The 22,082-nt window shown below is 36.1% G+C and overlaps 1 protein-coding gene across 9 annotated transcripts in view; it reads left to right on the top strand.

Annotated features, from left to right (window-relative positions):
• ATP7 (copper-transporting ATPase 1) overlaps positions 1 to 22,082 on the top strand; it is a 297,586-nt gene that overhangs the window by 274,000 nt on the left and 1,504 nt on the right. For 5 of the 9 annotated variants that reach the window (XM_083120374.1, XM_083120379.1, XM_083120381.1 and 2 more), the window contains 2 exons: positions 9,066 to 9,167; positions 11,773 to 11,901. The exons of 1 other annotated variant lie outside the window; for it this stretch is intronic. In XM_083120374.1, coding sequence (XP_082976500.1) covers positions 9,066 to 9,167; positions 11,773 to 11,872 — 202 coding nt within the window. In that variant the 3' untranslated portion in view covers positions 11,873 to 11,901. Of the gene's footprint in view, positions 1 to 7,638; positions 7,959 to 8,948; positions 9,168 to 11,772; positions 11,902 to 22,082 lie in introns of those variants that run through there. 3 more of the 9 variants (XM_083120376.1, XM_083120377.1, XM_083120378.1) reach the window with 3 other exon arrangements.

Here is a 22,082-nt window from a genome sequence, read left to right as displayed (position 1 = left end):
AAAGAGCACCTACATTCTTAGCCTAGTCATTTGATTAATCATGTGAATGATTAATTCCAATGAAGTGAGTGAAATGTTAACAAAAATTGATAAATATTGTGTGTTCATTTTTTTGTTTCTCCTCTTAAAAAATTGAACTTGTTTAAAAGGATTATTATTTATTTTAGTTGGTTACTATTTTTTAAATAATAATAAATAAATTATTTTTTAAATAATCTTGCAATTCATGTTGTTGTTTTTTAAATGATGCATTATTATTATTGTATATATCATGGTCTGTCAATGCTTTTCACATACACTCCTTGAAGCAGGGCAGTTGCGCCTTAAAAAAGTACAATTTCCTGAACAATTTGTGATCTAATATTTTCTCTATTACAGGATGTATGAACTGTTATTTTCTTTTTATTCCTAACTTCCATGGAAAACTAATTTCTATGTGTCAGGGAAACAGAATAAAACTGATTATAAAATCAGACTACATGTTTAATTAATTGTATATTATATATAAGAATTTACTCAGTACATGAAAATTTTAAAAAGTTTAATAGAAGTTTACAACTTTATTATGGTTAGGAAAATCAGAAAATTAGAGTAGTACAATATTAACCATATTTAAAAGGGGTATTGCTACTTCTCCCCTCCTAATATCTTCTCATGAGGCATAACATGCTCAAATTATACTATCTAGGTATTCAGGCTCAACATAATTACATGCTCACTTTAGTCTTTCTGTATAAAATGAGATAAAATTGGGTAATCTTTCCCTGACATCAAATGGCATCATTAATCATTCATAATTTTTCTTCTTCCGAATATATATCTTGGGCATGTAAGTGTGAATTTATAATTTCAAAAATTTCATTGGTATTTATATTTTATCAACATTAAAGAGGATCTTTATATGATGAGCATTATAACTGAAATACTTTTATCATAATTCATTTGACATGAAAAAGGAACATACGCATATGATACAATCATAACTTGCAGTGCCAAAATATAAGAACAATTGGAAGTGTAAACATACACATCAGGAAATATAATAACTCAGTTCTTAAATATTCGTAGCTTGAATCTAAACTATCAAAGGAACGATGTATATAGTTTTCAACCTTTGAACCAAACATACTTTTGATAATATGAATGTACAAAAAAGATGATAAATTAAGGTGGACATATCATATTAACCACATATGCAAAAAAGTAGGGAAGACTTATATCTTTTAAATATTCTTAATGGCATGGGGAGGAGCTGCACAGGAATACTGTCAAAGATTGCTTATTCTGCAGAAAAGAGCAATAAGAGTCATTCCATGCCAAATCAACACAGATATGTGCAATTTCCAACCTGACCATCTCCAATTTTCATGAAATTTGGGGAGTTGAAACTATGCATGGAACTTAGTAACTATGGAAATTTTTAGTGTCGATTGTCTTGTAATTGTTAAATTATTCAAGGTCAAAGTTCGCATAAATTGCTCTTTTTGAGCCCGCTTAGCTGTATTAAATGTGCTGTAACTCCACCCCTATTTTGTCTAGGAAGCTCAAATAAAGCTTATTGTACAGGGAATTGAACAAGCTTTCCAGTGATATATAACAAGCCTACCTTTGGAAAAAAATGTAATGATTTGATATATCACATCACCCCCTTTCCTTTGAAATTTTTCGTTGAATTCAATATGGCGGTCAACAATATGCCGGACCTGCACTTGAAACAAACGGCTAGGGATCTCTCTGTGCCTAACCTATTTCATTCATGACCACTTATACCCAGGATAACTCCTTTACATTTTGTAGGGGGGTGTTAAGCGAAATTTGACTTGTCATAGTTCATGTAATGAGGCTTTTATCAGTCACATAGTTACACATATTATTTTGTATCTTCTGATCCCATTGCAGTCCCAGAATCATATTTTGATATGTTTTAGAATATGGCATGAGGGACCAAATATATTTTTTTTCATGCATTTTGGTGATGACATGTTTTGAGATATTCAAGGTCAAAGGCCAAGGTCACGTGACAAAATTACATTTTTATTCAAAGGTAGGCTTGTTATATATCACTGGAAAGCTTGTCCAATTCCCTGTACAATGAGCTTTATTTGAGCTTCCTAGGCGAAATAGGGGTGGAGTTACAGCACATTTAATACAGCTAAGCGGGCTCAAAAAGCGCAATTTATGCGAACTTTGACCTTGAATAATTTAATAATTACAAGACAATCGACACTAAAAATTACCATAGTTACTAAGTTCCATGCATAGTTTCAACTCCCCAACTTTCTTGAAAATCGGTGATGGTCAGGTTGAGGACTGTGTTGATTTCGCATGGAATGACTCATAAGGTACTTGTTAAAATACTGATTAGAGGCTCATGTAGATAATCATTCTGAGAAAATAAAATTATAACTTTATATTCCCTATGTACTAATGTAGTAATTAGCATACATACTAACACATGGTAGAATCGAAAAATACTTGATGGTCCAACAGCACAACTCATGTCAAAGAGAGAACTTTCACATACAATCACATAGATGGCTCTTTCAAACAAAGCACCTCAAGTAGCTGGAATAAAATATTAAATAAACTCCCACACACATCAAACAAATTAAGATACACACAAGAGACTGAAAGAAATTAAACAGTACTTAACAGATATAGCACTATATAACCTTAATGAATTCAGATAGTAAACTGAATTATTGTATTTTTTGTATTATATTATTTCGTTTTACAAATTTAGCATTGTAATCCTTTATTGTGTGATGCTTTCCATACCAATGGATGTGGGTCAACAGGAAATAAAAATATATTAATTTATCACCTTGACTGAAAGATTTTACATTATGCAAAAATATCTTAGCTTGAATGAATTTAATGCATGGAAGTGTCATGAATATGTTACATTTACGAAGGATAGTCGGAAAATAAGTTTCTTTAGTCTGCCATCTGCAGAGAGTTTTTTACTTCAGAATGAACATGACATGAGCAGAAAGAGGCATTACACTATTTTTCCACATAGTCCCCACCAACATTCAGGCACTTGTCGTACCGCTTCATAAGTTTCATGAAACCCTGTTTGTAAAACTGCGTGTCCTATTACGGATGAAGAAACTTCGGTTCAATGGCGAAAAAACTTCTTTTTTTTTTAATTTCATTTATTTGTCCATCACATGACATACCGGAAGTCCCACCCATCCATAGCAAACAACAGCTCGCACTCCATCTTTTGTCCAAGATTGCAACACCCCTCTGTTCTCCATGCAGGCAGCAGAGCCGTAGCTAGGGGGGCCAGCGGGACAGTCACCCTGGACTCTGATGGAGGGGGGCACCAAACGGCAAGAATAAAGACAATGAAAATTACTTGTAATAATGGATGCATGCGATCCCCTCGAAAGTTTTGGCACCCTATTAAAACAATATGATTGCCAGTTTGCAAAGATATTGATTTGATTTTTTGCTCGCTGCGCTCGCATTACAAGCTCTTTAAACAAATAAAAGAAAATAAATAAATATCCAATATATATTGTGGAATGAAGCAAGGGAGCCTTCATAAAAACTGTGACGAGCGTTCAAGAAGACCCGAGGGCAACCGCTACTCCACCTTACACCACACAGCAGCCAGGCTTGTTCTCTGGCCCGACGTGCTTAGCCGCCTGTTTGACACCGCGAGGTTGCCGTTCGTCATCTTCATCGCAGTGAGTTCCGTAGGGAACCCCATCACAGCACCCAGACAACCTAAGTCCGCACGGCCATCATTCGCCATGACCCAGCCTCTGTCGCCAAGTTTCCTGACGTGCCGTTGTCTCGGGCACGAAGCGAAAGGCCGATACGCCACAAGGAGTCACAGCCGCCATCACCCAGTCAGCCTGCAATGCCACAGTATACGGAAGAACTGTTGGGCTTACTTCTTATCCCAGATGCCACAAAATCGGAATATTGTGGTCATCACATCACAAGGCCAAACCAGGACACCAACACTGGACTGACTGACCGAGTGGTGAGTTGGGCAGTACTCAACATCCCTTGTGTCCTTCCACACCACTGGCTAGGCGTTGATAAGGGAGATTGTAGGGGGTCCTTAAGCCTGAAACCTCTTGTTCTATCATCTGGGTTCTACTGCATTCACAGAAAGATCCCACGTAACAACGAATATACAGTAAATGCATCAATATATATTATTTGTTTGTTAGTGAGGATGTTTTTTACAACTTCTTAGTGAATAGTTCCAATAGTGTATCCAGTTTGAAAAATACTATTGGTGTAAACTGCAGTCTGCATGTTGTAACAACTGTACTAAATTTTCCTAATATATCTTCAAAAAAGCTATTTCATTTAAAAGAATACGTCGTGATGGTTTTTGGCTCTTTCAATGATCTTTCCAGGCAGCTTTCAAATAGCTAAAAGGTGTACAGGACGAGAGTACACGTCACTTAGAACAACAATAATAAATAAAAGTATATGCTGCTTGGCATCGAGACACAATACTCAGACATCTTTGATCTTTGTCAGTAGTAGCTGCGTTCTCATATGCGACAATGACCCATTCAGAGCATTACGATAATCAAAATTTGCGAAACAAAAGGCAGCGACCGGGCAAAAGGGAATCAGTATTGACGCTCTAATAACTTCACAAAAGCACTTATGCTATTCTAGTTCAGATGTAGCTACTACGAACTATACACTCACTTTGCGAGGACTATTGTATTTTCAACATGCTTTTGATGAAGCTGTGTGTATCCGAAATTGTGTAATTATTATAAGTGATGTCTTCCAAGAAACTTTCTGGGGCTCAAAACAGGAAAAGAAAGAAGAAAGATAAGAGAGAAAGAGGACATTAGAAGTGCAACGATTTTATCAAAGATTTTCAAGAAAAAGGTTGAATCCACAGATGCTAAAAAAGATTCTTCAGCGCTGGAGATAGAAACTACACGACTGTGAAGAGTCAATCAGCAAACTAGGTGGTCTTCAAAAGCAAATGCAGTACAATCTCTAAGTACCCAATTTACGGATGTCTGTGCAGCTTTGGAGTAATTACGTGACCTCTCAAAAGAGTCACCCGAAACAGTACACAGTGCCAAATGCTTGCTACACAGCCTTAAGAAGTTTAACTTTGTTGTGTTCTTATTCTGCTGGGCTGATATCCTTCGAGCTATTAACGACGTTATCCTTCGGCTACAAGAAAAGTCTGTTACAGTAGATATAGGTGTTAGTCACTTACAGGGACTGCAAAGCTTTCTGCCAATGGGGAAACAATTGTGACGAACGCTTTTGAGAAAAGTAAACAGATCTGCGATGATATGAACATTGCAAGTAGAGAACAGCGTCCCAAAAAGAAAACCAACTTTTTCGATGAAGTTGCAGAAGATGAAAGTGTAGCCATAAATGAAGAACCAAAAATTAGGAAGAGTTTATATTGTGCATTGGATTCAATTTTGTCACAACTAAATAGGTGATTGATTCAAGCTAATGAAAGGAGTTTTGGAGGATTTTTCCGTAATTATTCCAAGCAAGATGGCAGTTATGTCAGAAGAAACATTGAGAATGGGAGTCTTTGATCTGGCTTTATTATGCCCCGAGGATATCAACGGAAGTGAGTTACTTCATGAACTGTTGTTCTTTAAACATCATGTGCAAGCGTTTTTTAAAGACTTTCACTTGTAATGCTTGTCAGAATTGTCACCACTTGCTGCTCTCTCATTCATTCATAAAATATCATGTATTGAGTTGTACCCAAATTTTGTCGCTGCATTTAAACTATTTTTAACTCTACCTTCGTCTGTTGCATCTTGTGAAAGGAGTTTTAGTAAGCTAAAGCTTATAAAGAATTACTTGCGTTCTTCCTTGAGTCAAGAAAAGCTGACTACCTGGCTATTTTGTCTGTTGAGAAGTACAGAGTTCAATCGCTTGTGTTCGATGATGTTATTAATGACTTTGCTGCTCAAAAGGCAAGAAGAGTGAAGTATGTTATTATTTTTGTCCTCATGTTCTATAAAATCGTTCCAATGTAAAATGACTAACTCTGTATTTGGAATATTCTATTAAATAAATAAAATAAATAAATAAATAAATGTACTGATTGTAGTTCTTAATGCATTTTTGTTTTTATTATTGTTGATTTCAGCTCATTAGCATAACATTTTACAGTGTAAATAGGTTTTACTTTATAAACATTACATTAATACTGAATGATTTTAACTAGTTTGTACAATGACTTTGCAGGGTATTTGAAAGGTTTCATGTATTTTAAAAAAAACATTACATTAATGATCTTTCTTAGAGATTATTCTGCTACCTAAGAAATATATATGCTATTCATATAGTAATATATATATATATATATATTTACATGGATTAGTTTCTTGGCTAGGATTTTTGATCATCACACACCAAGAGGTCAATAATGATCCTTGATTCAGAAGAATGTGTATACGTACAAACAACTCAATAGTTGTAATTTCTACAAGTACATATAATTGCTACAATTATTAGCATAAATGAAACGTCAATTTGAATGAACGACATTATTTAAGTAAGGCACAACAACAAATGCTTCTACCCCTCCCTTAAAAAAAAAACAATGGTAGAAGTTCAACAAGGCGAGTGTAAGGGGGGAAGGGGGGTTCCGAAATTTATTCTCTCCCCGGATGCAGAAATCTGTAGCTACGGCTCTGGCCGGCAGGGCACACACTTCTCAACTCTTCCTGTCTTCAACACAGCAGTACATGGGCACCTTCTACAAGTAAAAGGTGTGTCAGACGACCAAAGATGGATAATGTCTGTATGACCACAACACATTTCCATCCCAAAATTTCCACACTTTCTGGACTATCCCATGTACCCATACGCCAAAGTTTTTCCTAATGAAATGGAGACTTCCCATTCACTGAATAATATTATATTTAATAAATGACAATCAATATGAATCTGCATATATTGTATTGTTTTCTGTGAATTTTGACTTCATGAATTCACACAATATTTACGGAAAAGTAAAATGAGTGCGTGTTTTGGCATCCCAACTTGATAATCAGTATTGCATTAAGTTTGAGATTAGAAGAAGAGAATGTGTAGAGGAAAGTTCTCGTTCAAGTTATTGGTATCGTAAATGTGTGAAAGTGTAATTAAAGATTGAACCTTACCAAACTCAGGTTGCAATTTTGTTGCATTCTAAATCCATGTTGTTCTAATTTGTAATTTCTAGATTCTCTGCCAGTTGCACCATAATGGATTGTGGAACAATGCCCAGCAATTTAATTAGTTAGTTGTAGTAGCAGTAATGCCATACGTGTAAAACGATGCTGGTAACTTAGTATCTTCCATTCTATCCAGGAAGAAATTAAGACTTCTCTTTTTTTCCAATATTTGGATATTGCTCGTGTCTGTTTTTTTTCCCCCTCGGGTGTGGATGACAATATGGTTATTTATAAACACAGTTTCTTCCTCCTCTTTTTGTGTTTTTCCTCTAAAGTACTGAGGATGCTTTAATTCTGTCAGCTTGTAATTAAAGCAACCATGCAATTTCACTTACTGTACAATGCTTTGCGATTTTTTCTTATATTTCTAAAAATAAGTAGATGCGTATAAACAATCTTTGAGTTACAAATAAATTATGAAAAGGAAAATAAATTTTTGCAGGTGATGGAACTTCTTGGTGGTGCTGCACTGCTTCTTGGAGCATGTGATGTTATTATTTGTGTTGTTTCTTGTTTGTTCACTTACTTCATTTGCTTGTTCTTCCCTTTTGCTTAACATTCCATGTGCTTCTTTATTTTCCCGTCTTTTGTTTTGTTTCTTATCATTTGATCCATCTGCATGTATGTACTTGCTAATACCTTGTACCTAAAACTTATATTATAGTATTAGCTTTAAATAAATAATGTTTTGTTTACTAAAAAGAGAAATGAGATTATTTTCTTTGCTGTAGGTATTAATTTGATTTGATTTTTCCAACTTATAAAAATAATTATATCATTTGAAATCTTCTTTAATGAATTATGATTAATGTATTCATAATTGTAAATCGTGGACTATAACCAATTGCAAATTAATAATCAGAATTTATTGGGTGAATTTTGAACCATCTATTTTGCTATATTTTTACGTTTAAGTGGCTATGTTCTGAAACCTATACTAAATATACATGAAATGATAGAGCTAACTTCTTGCTCCAAAATCCTTGATTATTTTCTGTGTAAATTCACTGGGTCTTCCTTTGTTCAAGGTTACATAATTATGAGACAGGAGCCAAAAATGGCACGGTTAAGTCTTGTCCTTGTTTGTAAGCTTTCCTTTTGTTTTTTCTTTTGACCAACTTCAAATTTTTGGTAATGTATATAATTTAATTGGTGCAACATGATGTGAAATTGGAAGTTTCATGTCATATGAAAGATTCCCAGTTAACTGCCATACCATACCAGTCTCACTGTTGTCATGAAAAAAATCCTGATTTTTTTCCCAGTGGAAGCCCCAAAATTCCAGTATTTACCAGCACTGTGAAGACCATTCGGGAGCCATTTGAAAATAAATACTGCCATCTCCAGACTGAAAACAAATAACATAGAGCTTGGTGCACTGACCATGAAAATATTAGGAAATGAAAAATAAATATGTATCCAGAATTTCACATTTCTTCTGAAATCTAATTTCCTGTAGTCATCATCTAAATATGAATGTACAGAAAGGAATGTATGTTTACAGTAACAATGTGAAATTTCATATTGAACATTAGAATGCATGAAGTTACAGTACAGATTAGATCTCCTTCCGATAGCTTTGAAATTAAAAATAAATGCAACCTCAAACTATAGAATTTACATATCTGAAGTATTAGAAAATACAGTATGCTCAATTCTTACTAAGAGGCCATCTTGAATTGTTACAGTATTGCTTTATCCTCTCAGTATTACGTACTTAACCTTTGTGTTGCGTTTGTGACCCTGTTGCAGATCCTACACTTTCCCTGAATCAACCACTGCTGATGCTTCCCACCTTCTACCGCACCAGTCTCATGCATAACCTTCTGTACCTATATGTATTGCACCACGCCTCATTTTCCGCTGCAGAGTTCCTGCAGAGGTGGCTCACAAGATCCGCAAGAGCTTTCACCAAGGTGCTCGCAGCATGTATTGCAGGAGCCGAAGTAAAGACCTTGGTGGTGTTGTGAGGCAAGTAAAACAGGACACAGTGAACATGCTGTAGTAGTCTAGGCATTGTATGTAGCAACAGGTAGTACAATCATTGCCATGTTGCATTTCTCCCATTCATTACACTTATTACAGTCAAAAAGGATGGTTGGGATTGATGATTAGAAGTAGGAATGGGCAGATATAAAATTTTGGCTTATACCGATAAAGTTCCGATATAGAATTTACCGATGTTCTACTTATCCGATATAAAATTCCAAATGGTCCTTGAAGAACCTGAATAGTTCATTGACCTCCTTAATAAATGTTTCCAGGTGACTGCAGTGCAAAAGAAGTTACATATTTAGGCATTTACTTTTTTTAAAGTATGGCCTGGAGATTATCCATAAACATTATAACAAAATGGAAGAATTTTGCACTAAATTTTAAGGTATTTATACAGAGGCTGATATGCTTCCATATAGACAACTTTGAAGTGTTCACGCACCTATGACAGACCGCCTTTCCACCACCGGTTGTGTTCGATTTCCTGACAGCACAGTTTCTACTGGAGAAAACCTCGTTGCAGGTGTACAAAGGGTATATTATTCCACTCTTGTTGGGTCGCTTTCCAGAGGCCAGAAATCGTGCCCGCCTTACGAGAAGAAAGGCAAATGCACAGTAGTCCATGGGGCTGGCATCGGGACTCTTCACGGGGATGTCAGAGAAGGGAATAGCAGGAATCCTGGTACAAGCTTCCACCAGTCTGTAGAATGCCAGCAATGATTTGGCTGTGAGACTCGATGCCTTGTCCTGATGCAGCTCCACATGGTTAGTATCTGCCCCATACAATGTGGTGATTTCATTGTTGTACATATCAGTCAAAATATGTTCCTGATAATATGCAGCATTGATTTTCATATTGTTGGCAATGCGACGTAGCTTCAATTTTCCCCTGTAACAAAAGCCAGCCACAACCTTGAAACTGCGTGAATAACTTTCGGTGCACTGACAAACGAAATTGCTTCGTCCTTTTGCATTGACACATCTGTATATAATTGCTCAAACCTTTCCACAATCGGTCAGATATATCCACGCCTCGTCTACGGTGACTACAAACTTCCACCAATCTCCAACCAGGTGGCGCTCGTACAGCTTTCTGCAGTTGGTTTTCCATTCCATGACATGTCTGGCTTTAAGTGCATGAACATTTGCCTTATGGACCGCCTTGAGACGTAACTTTTGGTGAATGACACGGTGGATGGTTGATTGGGACATGACCATAGCACGCTGTGTCAGTGGATTCTCCGGCACCATCAATGTCTTAATACTGCGCAACACCCATGGTGTTAGCTTCACTGGGGTCCATTTCGGATGTGGCTTCATCGGTGAAACACAGTCCACGGCGGTCACGCTGCATATTGTCGCACTGTGGCATTCACAGTGGAGCATCCAACAGCAAATCCGTGTTCGTGGCACTGTTTAACTATGCTGTGTGCATCGGAATGTGCTACAATGTAGCCTTCCCAGAAGCGATTCACCTTCGGCGCCATTACACTTCGACCAACATGACTACTTTGCTAGCTGACACAACACACACTACTGCCTCAGTGATGAAACTTTCACGTGTCTGCACTGCGCCTGCACCGTACCGGACCCTTGCAATCTTGTTTATATGGAAGCTTCAGCCTCTGTAGATATATCGGATCAGTAATGTAATAGGAAATTTTACCAATAAACCAATACACCAATAATGCCTATATCGGCTATAGAGTACAGATTAATCTGTCCCATCCCTAATTAGAAGTATAGCTAGGATAGTACTGTCTTGTTTTATTTCAGAAATAGATAATATGGTAAAAATAGATTCTGTTCTTGCATATGAAGACACGTATAGTTGTAATCATGTAAAACAACACATAAACGTTAGGAAACTTTGATGAGAATTTCTATATACATAATTCTATTAACAATGTATTTTCAAAATATATCAGTGCACAAATATTTTCACCATCTAATTTTCTGAAGTGAATGAATACTTTCTTCACATTATGAATCGTATGACACACATTTCCCTACACAGTTTCTTCATGTATTGATTTTTCGTATATAAGTCTCAAATTACAATAATTTATTTGAAAGAACATTCAGATTTCATCTTGTTAATGCCTAACTTACATTTAGCTTTTCACCTATCAACATGGTGTTCTTAAATGATTACAGTATTTCTTTATTGAACATTTTTGTTTGATGTCAATACTTAGTGCATGGATACTATTTTCTGATTCTGTTTTTACCTTTAGTCTTTGTTGTACATATAGGTTAAAACTAGATGTCTGCTATAAATAAGGCTGTGTTTCTGTTGATATCATATACTGAAAAATTTTAAGTTTTGTATTTTACATTTCTCGAGATTTTAATTTATATTTTAACTTACATATGCTCACCTGCAGTTGCTAATATTTTAGAGTTCACACATCTATTGAAGGTAAAATATGCAGCTTGCTTGTTATTAGCCATTATTTTTCTTGCTTTGCTTTTTACATAATGCTTAAATATTTTATTATTTTAATAATTACTGTATGAAATTATTTGCATTTTTTCATTGTCCTTCTTTCTGTATACTTAATTTTTCTGAAACTTACAGGTATTTTGGAGGCAAATATACAAAGAAGGAAGATATTCCTTTGTTATTGGAAGATAAGCCTGAATACAAATTATCTTCTGAATGGTACACCTCTGCTTGATTTCTCTAAAACTCTTCTGCTAACTCGAGGTACTTTGGTCTCGCCTTGCTATATTTACCCTTCATCTAATATAGTCAGTAATGTTCCTACTAACCATTCACAGCTCAATTAATTTGTGTTAATAATAGAGTGCAGAAGAAATTCTGCAGAGAAGACTACATTAACATTACTAGATATTTTTTCCTATACGTGTGAATGTGTGTGTTCTGCTGATGAACCTTGACTATATCCTTACTGAAAGCATAATATGTACTCTGTATCTGTAACTGTTAGTTTTCCTTTTACTTTAATCTCTTATAGAGCAGATGCCTTTTTAGGTAGGATAAATTACCTTGATGCAATTGTCGTTTGATGTCATTCCAGGACTGAAGTGTTACTGTTATTAACTTTGTCAATTGTAAATTGATGATCCATAACGAAGTAGAAATCTTAAAGTAAAGATAAAGATAAAATTTCCCATGCATATAGCACCGTGCCATGAAGGCACATTTTAGGGGATGTGGGATAGGGCCCCACACATTTTCGATCTTGGTCCTTTTTCAGGTGATGTAATCAGCAACATGCTCCAACCACCTTTACCCCTCCCAGGTTTGCCCCCAGGTACCCATTGATTTGAGGCTGCCCCAGAGCCACTTTATGTGGAGGAGTAGGCTGGAAAAATTCCAACCTTAGATCACCGAACCCGAGTCTCCTGACTGGAAGTAAGATGTCCCACCAATTAGAACACCTCGGCTCTAGTACAGTGCCTTTCATGGTCAAATCGTCCGTGCAGCAGCGGCAAACGCACCTGGCAGTGAGAGCTCGTCTAACGGCAAACTTGATGCAACATCCGCGTAACTGGAAATGCTAGCTACGTAATGAAATAATTTTGTACAATTAGATGGACAGTTACAATTAGAATTAGGACGTACATTGTTACAAGAGACATTGGAAATGTTCTCCTGCATCCACACATTCACGGTATCTTTTTATCAATTTTTCACTAACACGTATCAGTTCTTTTTTTTTTAAATTGCTCCAATTTCTCTCCTGATATTTTCTTTCAGTTCTTCTAATGTAAGGCTTCAGGTTTAAAAGCTTGGTAGCTCACCACCCAGACGAGAGCGAAACGCCTTATAACTTCCTTCCCTACAAGAATTTGTTGTTTTAAATTGTACGGATAGCGAGGCATTATTAGACTGCAGAAAAGCACCAGTAATACATAAACTAAAACAAAACAATCTGAAAAACTTGTTAACACCTTAACACTTCACAAACATGTGCAAACTGGACCCCAGCTATCTGGATACTGAAGCACTGATGCGTCCAGTTCCAAGGTCAGCGTATAGCTGTGGATCTAAATCCCGGCAGATGCGCTGCCACCTGCCCAACGAGCTGGCTGCTGCTCTGTGGATGACTCGACCATGAAAGGCACTGTAGAAAACAAAGTATATGAAAGTAATACAAACATCTTACTATGTGTATAGAGTGAAATAAGTGAAATTTTTGTCAAGATTGAAGCAGGGGATTAGACCCTGTGTGAAGTTTGGAAGCAGTAGCAAAGTTAACAAGAGAGTGATGAATTATATTTATGGAAATGTACATAATGTGTACATCACTATTATGGCAAAATATGTGTGTTGTATACCAGCACATGGCTCTTACACCATAATTAGCTGTTTAGGGTGATTATAAATTTAAATTCCATGTCTTACATATGTTGTTTTTTTTTACCTTAATGTAGATGCAAATATTTTTTCTAGTACTGACTTTATTGACCATAAATATAATTGATATAAAATTATATTCATCAGCTGATCAATGTTCTCCTGTTAGAGGTATATTTCATTATGAACTATGGTATTTTCTACTGAAATGTCGTGTAATATGGTGTCATTTTGTTTATTTTGTAATATATTGTCACATATAATTCAACTATTGTGGTCTAAATGTAGTAATTAATGTCGCCTTGTTCCTATGCCAAGTCATGATCATACAATCTCATGAAAAATCCTAAATCATAATATTTACCCTGAATAGATCAGGGTGGCGACAGACCTGGAAAACCTGGAAAACCGGGAAAAGTCAGGGAATTTGAGGTGTCAAAAAAAGTCAGGGAAATGTCAGGGAATTTCGTCTTCATTGACTTTTTTAATTTTTTTATTTAAAGATATCGTTATGGAATTCTGCACGGGAACAGAAAATTGTTATATCTCTGGCACTATGGGAGCAATCTACTTCGGATAAGTTTTGTTTCGCAGCTAAAACATAAGCGCATGCAACCGTGTACAATTCAGAACGCCGGACTGAGGAAGGGGGTTTGGGGGGCTCGACCCCCGAATTTAAATAGAGAAAACAAAAATCTGAAGTTTGCCCCCTCTTCTCCTACTATTTTGGGAACAAGGCGCGAACTTTAGTATTCTTTTCAAGGAATGGACATTTCTCAAGGGAATGAAACATGTTTCATGTTGTTGGGTGCCATACAAGTAGAATAATAAGCCAAAATGTGATTTTTTTACGAAAAATATGTAACTTGCATTTTTGGAGGAAAATTGTTATAACTCGGGCACTATAGGAACAATCTACTTCAGATAAGTTTTGTTTTTCATATAAAACACCAGAGCATGCAACCGTGTACAATTCAGAACGCCGAACCGAGGAAGAGGGGCTGGGGGCCACGACCCCCAATTTTCAATGGGAAAAAAAAGGAGTTTGCCCCTACTTCCCCCGCTATTTTGCGTAGAGGGCGCGAACTTTATTATTATTTTCAAAGAATGGACATTTCTCAAGAGAACGTAACATGTTTCATGTTCTTGGGTGCCATAGAAGTTGAATAATAAGCCAAAATGTGATTTTTTTTACGAAAAATATGTAATTTGCATTTTTGGAGGTAAATTGTTATAACTCGGGCACTATGGGAGCAATCTACTTTAGATAAGTTTTGTTTTTCAGATAGAACATCACAGCATACAACCGTGTACAATTCAGAACGCCTGACCGAGGAAGGGGGTTTGGGGGAGCCCGACCCCGAATTTCAATGAAGAAAACATAAAAATCTGAAGTTTGCCCCCTCTTCTCCCGCTTTTTTGGGGATAGGGCGCAAAGCTTAGTATTCTCTTCAAAGAATGGACGTTTTCAAAGAGAATGAAACATGTTTCATGTTCTTGGGTGTCATAAGCCAAAATGTGAACACTGTTTTTTTTTACTAAAAATAGGTAATTTGCATATTGCTCAGACAATTGTTATAACTCGGGCACTATGGGAGCAATCTACTTCGGATAAGTTTTGTTTTGCAGCTAAAACATCAGAGCATGCAACCGTGTACAATTCAGAACGCCGAACTGAGGAAGGGGGGTTTGGGTGGCGCGACCCCCGAATTTTAATGGAAAAAACATAAATATCTGAAGTTTGCCCCCTCTTCTCCCGCTATTTTAGGGAGAAGGCGCAAATCTTAGTATTCTTTTCAAAGAATGGACATTTCCAAAGAGATTGAAACATATTTCATGTTTCTGGGTGCCATACAAATTGAATAATGAGCCAAAATGTGAAACTCTGTTCGGAAATGTAGCATGGATATGTTGCAGAGGGGAGGAGAAGGTGGAGGTTGATAATCAATATGAATTTCCTAAGCTTGCTCCAGACCTGTGTCAAGAGTTTCCACCCAAACAGAGTATGAACATCCAAAAAGCACATCCATTTCGTAATCAGCACAATTATACCATGTGGTATCATCAGGCCAGTACGACCTTACTCTGATGATACCATATGGTATTATTGGGGTAGTAAAGGTTAAGCCTCTAAATATTACGTGGAAAATGCATTGAATTATATTTTTTTCTTGTCCATATGGGAGTAGTAAGGGGACTTGTCACGTAGTAAGGCATTTTGTTGGGCAAACTGAAGGAACGTGGAAACAAATAGGTTCCATTGGTACATACGATTTTTGTTGAATATCGCCACCTGACAAGGTATCTCACTACAACATGCGACAGAAATTGCATGGACTGCAACATCCATCAAAAATCGCATGCATAAACAAGAAGAGCTTTAGGCTGCAAATATGCTGCTGGAATTTTATTACTCTTCTGGCTCACTTCACCTTATTTAATGTAGCAGTGCTTACGAAGGTCTTCTTTCATCATCCTGACGTTACTGGTTTCGCACAAATTAACATACGTTTACAATGACATTGCAATATTCTTAGATATCAAGAAGAATTCAACCAAACGGGATATATATTGAATACTATCACGAAAAAGTTAAACATAAATCTGCAATGGTGAACGTTTTAAAAATTGGCAAGAGCATGCTCCCAACCTCAAATTTACTGTAACACTAGTATTGCATTGAAATTAACGCCACTCTTTGTCCTGTCTGTTTAAACTCGTGAGAGATGGTCATTAATGTCTCACAGGATAAGGTTAATGTCCAATATTATGAAACAAAATACTAATAATAAATACGTAAATATTTTAATATCATATTTACTAGATTCATTCAATCATAAAAGCAAATCACTTTCTTCAAGGATTGACTTTTCTCTGCCAGCCCTGCTAAATTTTCACTTTCCATCTACTATTTATATGAGGGGTGGCCAGAAAGTAATTTCCAATTAGTAGGGACATTAATTTTTCGCAAACGCCAAAACCGTGAAAAATGGTAATTGCTGGGAAGTTATGTTTAGGAATGTGTAGTGATGAAAATGTAAATGAAGTCCACACAGCAGAACCTAACTTGACGGAAGTTAAAGATGCTATTAAAAGGCTAAAGAATAACAAAGCACCTGGCATTGATTTAATACCAGCTGAGTTAATTAAATATGGTGGAAATTCATTAATATGTCAAATTCATAAATTAATTTGTTTAATATGGAATAAAGAAGAAATCCCTCATAAGTGGAAAGAATCCATAATTGTTCCTGTGTTTAAAAAAGGTGATAAAATGAACAGCAATAATTACCGTGGAATTTCTCTACTCTCAACAACATATAAAATATTATCTAACATTCTTTTAACAAGACTAACCCCATATGCTAATGAAATTATAGGTGATTATCAATGTGAATTTAAACGTAACAGATCAACTACAGATCAAATTTTTCACATCAGACAGACACTTGGAAAATAAGTGGGAATATAATCAAAATGTCCATCAGCTATTCATTGATTTCAAAAAAGCATATGATTCGGTCAAAAGACATAAATTATATAATATATTAGTAGAGTTTGGAATACCTAAGAAGCTTGTTAGTATGATAAAAATATGCACCAGTGAAACAGAAAGTAAAATTCGTGTGGGTATTAATATGTCTGACAAATTTACAATTCATGATGGGTTAAAACAAGGAGATGCATTATCTCCATTGCTCTTTAATTTTGCCTTAGAATATGCTGTTAGGAAGGTAAACGAAACTAAAGAAGGACTAAAATTAAATGGTGTGACTCAGTTGTTAGCATATGCAGATGATGTAGACTTACTGGGGAATGATGTGAATACAATTAAGAATAATGATAAAATATTTTTCAAAACTGCCAAAGAGATAGGTTTGGAAGTTAACAAAGAGAAAACTAAATATATGCTTACAGGCCGAAACCAAGTGTTAGGTAATAATAAAAATCTAATTATTGATAACAACTCGTTTGAACCAGTTTCCAAATTCAAATACTTAGGAGTAATATTAACAAATGAAAATTATATTAAAGAGGAAATAAAAAGTAGGCTTAATTCAGGAAATGCATGTTACTTCTCTCTTCATAAACTTTTGTCTTCTCGTTTAATATCTAAGAAACAAAAAGTTAAAATATACAAAACAGTAATTTTGCCTGTAGTATTATATGGATGTGAAACTTGGTCTCTTACATTGAAAGAGGAACTTAAATTTAGAATTTTTTAAAATAAGATCCTTAGGAAAATATTTGTACCTAAAAGGGATGAGGAGACAGGTGAGTGCAGAAGGTTACATAATTTAGAACTACATAATTTGTATTCATGTCCAGATATTATTAGAATAATTAAATCAAGAAGACTTAGGTGGGCAGGCCATGTGGCACGAATGGGAGAGGAAAGAGGAGTTTACAGGATTGTTGTTGGGAAACCTGATGGTAAGAGACCTGTAGGAAGGCCAAGACGAAGATGGAGGGACAACGTTGATATGGACCTAAGGGAAATAGGTAGGAATGGAAAAGAGTATATAGATCTTGCTCAAGATAGGGACAGTTGGAAGGCCTGTGTTGCGGCAGACATGACTTTCGGGTTTAAGAAGGCTAGGGAGTTAGTTAGTTAGTTATGTGTAGTGATGTCTGGACACATTTTTCGCCCATTCAAAATATCGAAATAATGCGAATTTGGCATAAAATGCGAATTGTTGGCGTTTTTAACGATTTTTTTTAAAGAAATGTCCTAAAACAGCGTAAAATTCCATGAAATCCAACATTCTTGTCTTTTCTAGGCCATGTTTGTGTACATAGAACATGCAAGTTTTCCAACATTTTACTCAAGAGTAAATTGTAGAGTTAAACGAACATGGAATATTTCCGACAGACACATTAAATCATGTATTTCCCACGATTTTTTCAACTTTTATCAAAACCATTTGCATCACAGAGCAAAGTGGCAGGGTTCTAACAGGAGATCGAGTGGGTATCTACCGTCACACGGGAGCCACATCTTCGTATTTGTCACACGAGATATGTTTTGAATTACCAAGCTAAGTGCGCGCCATCGGCATTTGTCGAGCGAGTAATAATGGAGTTCACTCTTTAGGGCGTCTGACTACTATGCGAGAGACCCGGGGTCGTTCCCTTGCGGGGGAGAACCGGGATGTTTTCCACCTATTCAAACTGCTCCGGCGACCGCCCAGCATCATATGAAGCTGGTACCTTGAGGAAACTTTGAGGGATAAAGGTAGCCAGGAGCGTGGTGCTGATCACATCACCCCCACCTTCAGCCGTGATCAAGAAAGTGTGGGACCCTAAATCTACACCCCTATACACCTTCATGGAAAAGTGCAGGGAAGCACTTTACTTTTACTTCCTCAAAAATCTGTTCCAACATATCAAACTGTCACGAAAATACGTAGACCATGTGACCTACAATTTAAAATAATAGTTTAAAAGCACAATGAAGTATTAAGTTTCGGTATATTTGGCAGATAAATGTTCTAAAACAAAAACGCGAATTTTGGGAAACGTAACAGTAACAAGTCAAAAAAGATAATGCCAATTTTTGGTGCTATAATATATCGGTATCTGTCACGTGAGATTGATTGATTTTAATTTTTTGGTGCGTCGCCACTTATGGTCATTATGCACCCTTCAGTATATACGGGGAAAATTCCATTATCTAAAATCCTTACCTTAAAATTTTAAAAAAGGGGTATGGAAAATAACTTTCAATATATCAAACTCTCACGAAGAGGCGTAAGCCATGTGACTTACAATTTGAAACAGTAGTTTAAAAACACCATGAAGGTATAATTTCAGCTATTTTCCAGAAAATGCGCTAAAGTGAAAATGTGAATTTTGGGAAAAATAACACCGTATAGTAAAAAATAAAAAATAAGAAAATACACCAATTTAAAAAAAATAAAATATTAAGGTCCCTACCGATTAGGCATAAATAAAACAATAATATCAGTAGTAATTTATTGCATTAGTAACAGTGAGTCCTAACTTAATTTTCGGCATAATCACCACCATTGTTCTCGCATTTGTCGTAGCATGGCACTAAATTTTGTATGCCCATGGTATATGTGTCTGACAAACAAAGACTGGAACTATCTCTACCGCAGTGTAGCTGTCAAATCCTTGCCCTGCCAGAAACCTATTCAGTTAAACCAGGAGATGAAAGTCGGTACATAAAGGGCAGGGCTGTACAGGGAGTGGTCCAAGATCTCTCACCTGAAGTTATGCAAAGGGCCCGTGTATACTCAGCTGTATGGGGTTGTGCACATTCGATTGGCCTTCCGTGAATTGTCTGCACCATCGTCTGACCATACTATCATTCACGACATCCGGTCTGCACACCTCACACAATTGCTGGTGGCTCTGAGCCAAATTCTGAGCATGCAATATAGGCTACATCGCAGTCTGTGGGAGACTGTATGATAGCTGCAATCTTTAACCTAGAACTGTCCTAAAACGGCTGCATTGCAACTGTACCAGATTACAGCTACATGCCACTTCTTCCTCCGAAAACTAGTACTGCGTATAGGCACCATTGGATGCCCCTCGTATATGAACTTTCAGAAGATTTTATTATTAGTGTGTTCCTGTTTTAATGTGTGGTTAGCTAAATCATGTACCTATACAATGCAATTCTATAAATTCCTTGCGTTAAATTTCTAATACCTACATACCCTTTTCGTCAGCATTAAAGGTATAACTGCATGTTGTCAATTTCACAGTACTTCACTTGGATATACTGTACTGAAGCAGAAATCCCATTGATGAAGTAAGGAAATATGACACTTTATTTTGTTCGATTCAATTGTTTCACTTATATGAAAGAGTTAAGTTGTTTGCTTTACAGAGAAGAGAGAAGTAGCTTTATGCATTGAAAAATGAGTCCGCACTCATGGTTCTTGCAAGCAGAGGGTTCCAAACTTCAGTGGAAATATCAACATATAATACCGAGAATGGATAAGGAGACTGATAAATTACAAATTGTATTTCTTAATCATTCACTCTTCCCTCTTATCTCATTTAGTCGTAACTTTAAAAATAATCAAGTATTTTATTTTAAACGTACTGCGTATGACAAAATTCCGTAATCAATCCTTCCCTAGCTTGTGAATTGTAATAATTTTCCAAATTCACTATTTTGCAGTTTGAATTCAAATCATAGAGAATAGAGGAATTAAGTCAATTTCATAGAAGATAATATTGGTGCTTAACAAATCCATGCCTGGATCTGTATGAGTTTATTATTTCAATTTACAAAAACATCGATTTAGTTTAGTTTGTAATTGTCAGGGAAAAATGTAAATTTTGTCCTGGAAAACCTGGAAAAGTCAGGGAATTTCATTTTTGCTTGTTTGTAGCCACCCTGTAGATGCTGCGAAAATACCTGGATACCCTGGTGTGCCTTCATTCTACATTCTATTGCTGTAATTGTATCATGTGGGACAATGACTTGTTCAGTGGCATGCACTATTAGTAGTGCCAGGTGAAAACAAATTTGCAAGTCAGAATTATGATCTATGATTTTTCTTGCAATTGTATAGTCATTAATTGGGAACATTTTGTTTGAATCTACAGACAAAATTCTAGACTGTTAATGTTGCCAACCAAGAACATATGGACATGGAAGTTCATTCTTTCCCTTCAACATAAAATCACTATTCTCAAATACATTAAGTACATCATATGGCCCATATTGGTTACAAATCACAGGCACAAAACTTTTTTTTTTTACATTCTTTCCCTTCCAAAATAGTAGGTTTGATGGGGGATCACCCCTTTCAGTCAATAATTGAATTTAGAATTTCCTGTATAGAGTAATCTTGCAATCAAAAAAAAAATAATAACTTCATAGATCAGAATACAGAAAATTAAGTGTACATATACTTTATAGTCTTCATGTAGGTGATCAGAGTTCGAGTTGCATGACTTTTGAAACATTCTCTGTAATTCAACATAAAGTTATGCTTATTTTAGATATGATTGGCACATTAAAAATATTATAGTCTTATTCTTCAGAATATGAATATGCCACGTAGTGATTATACATGAAGCATATCATGGTCACAAAGTAAATGCAGCTCCAACTAATTTAATTTCAAAAATCATGTTGGAGAACCAAAATAGAAAATATGAATGAATGGAAGATTGCATTTTGTAAAAACACTACTTGAATCTGGCCTTTATGAGAACACAACGGACTGTCCATTCCACACTTTATTCTCCGAGCTTTAACAAATCTCACTATATCCTCTGCTGAGGCATGTGGGAGTAAAGCAGACCCTGCCCCTCAAGGGCTGTTGCACCATGGGTTATTTTAGAGAAAAGATGGAAATTATTTGTCGTCAAATCTAAACTATACAGGAAAAAGAGGTCCAAGGTTTCCAATGAAACCTTCGCAAACGAGCAACAGTTTGTCATGCGGTATGAGGACATGCGTTATCATGAAGATTGTTCACTCCACTGCATACAAGACCTGGCTCTTTCCTTCTGATGGCCTCTTGCAAATGCTTTCTTTCAGTAGGTATCGGCATTAACAGTGCATCAATGTT

The sequence above is a fragment of the Lepisma saccharinum genome, chromosome 4, assembly GCF_977018435.1.
Source record: "Lepisma saccharinum chromosome 4, izLepSacc3.1, whole genome shotgun sequence".
Taxonomy (NCBI): Eukaryota; Metazoa; Arthropoda; class Insecta; order Zygentoma; family Lepismatidae; genus Lepisma; species Lepisma saccharinum.
This window is presented reverse-complemented; position numbering and strand designations above follow the sequence as displayed.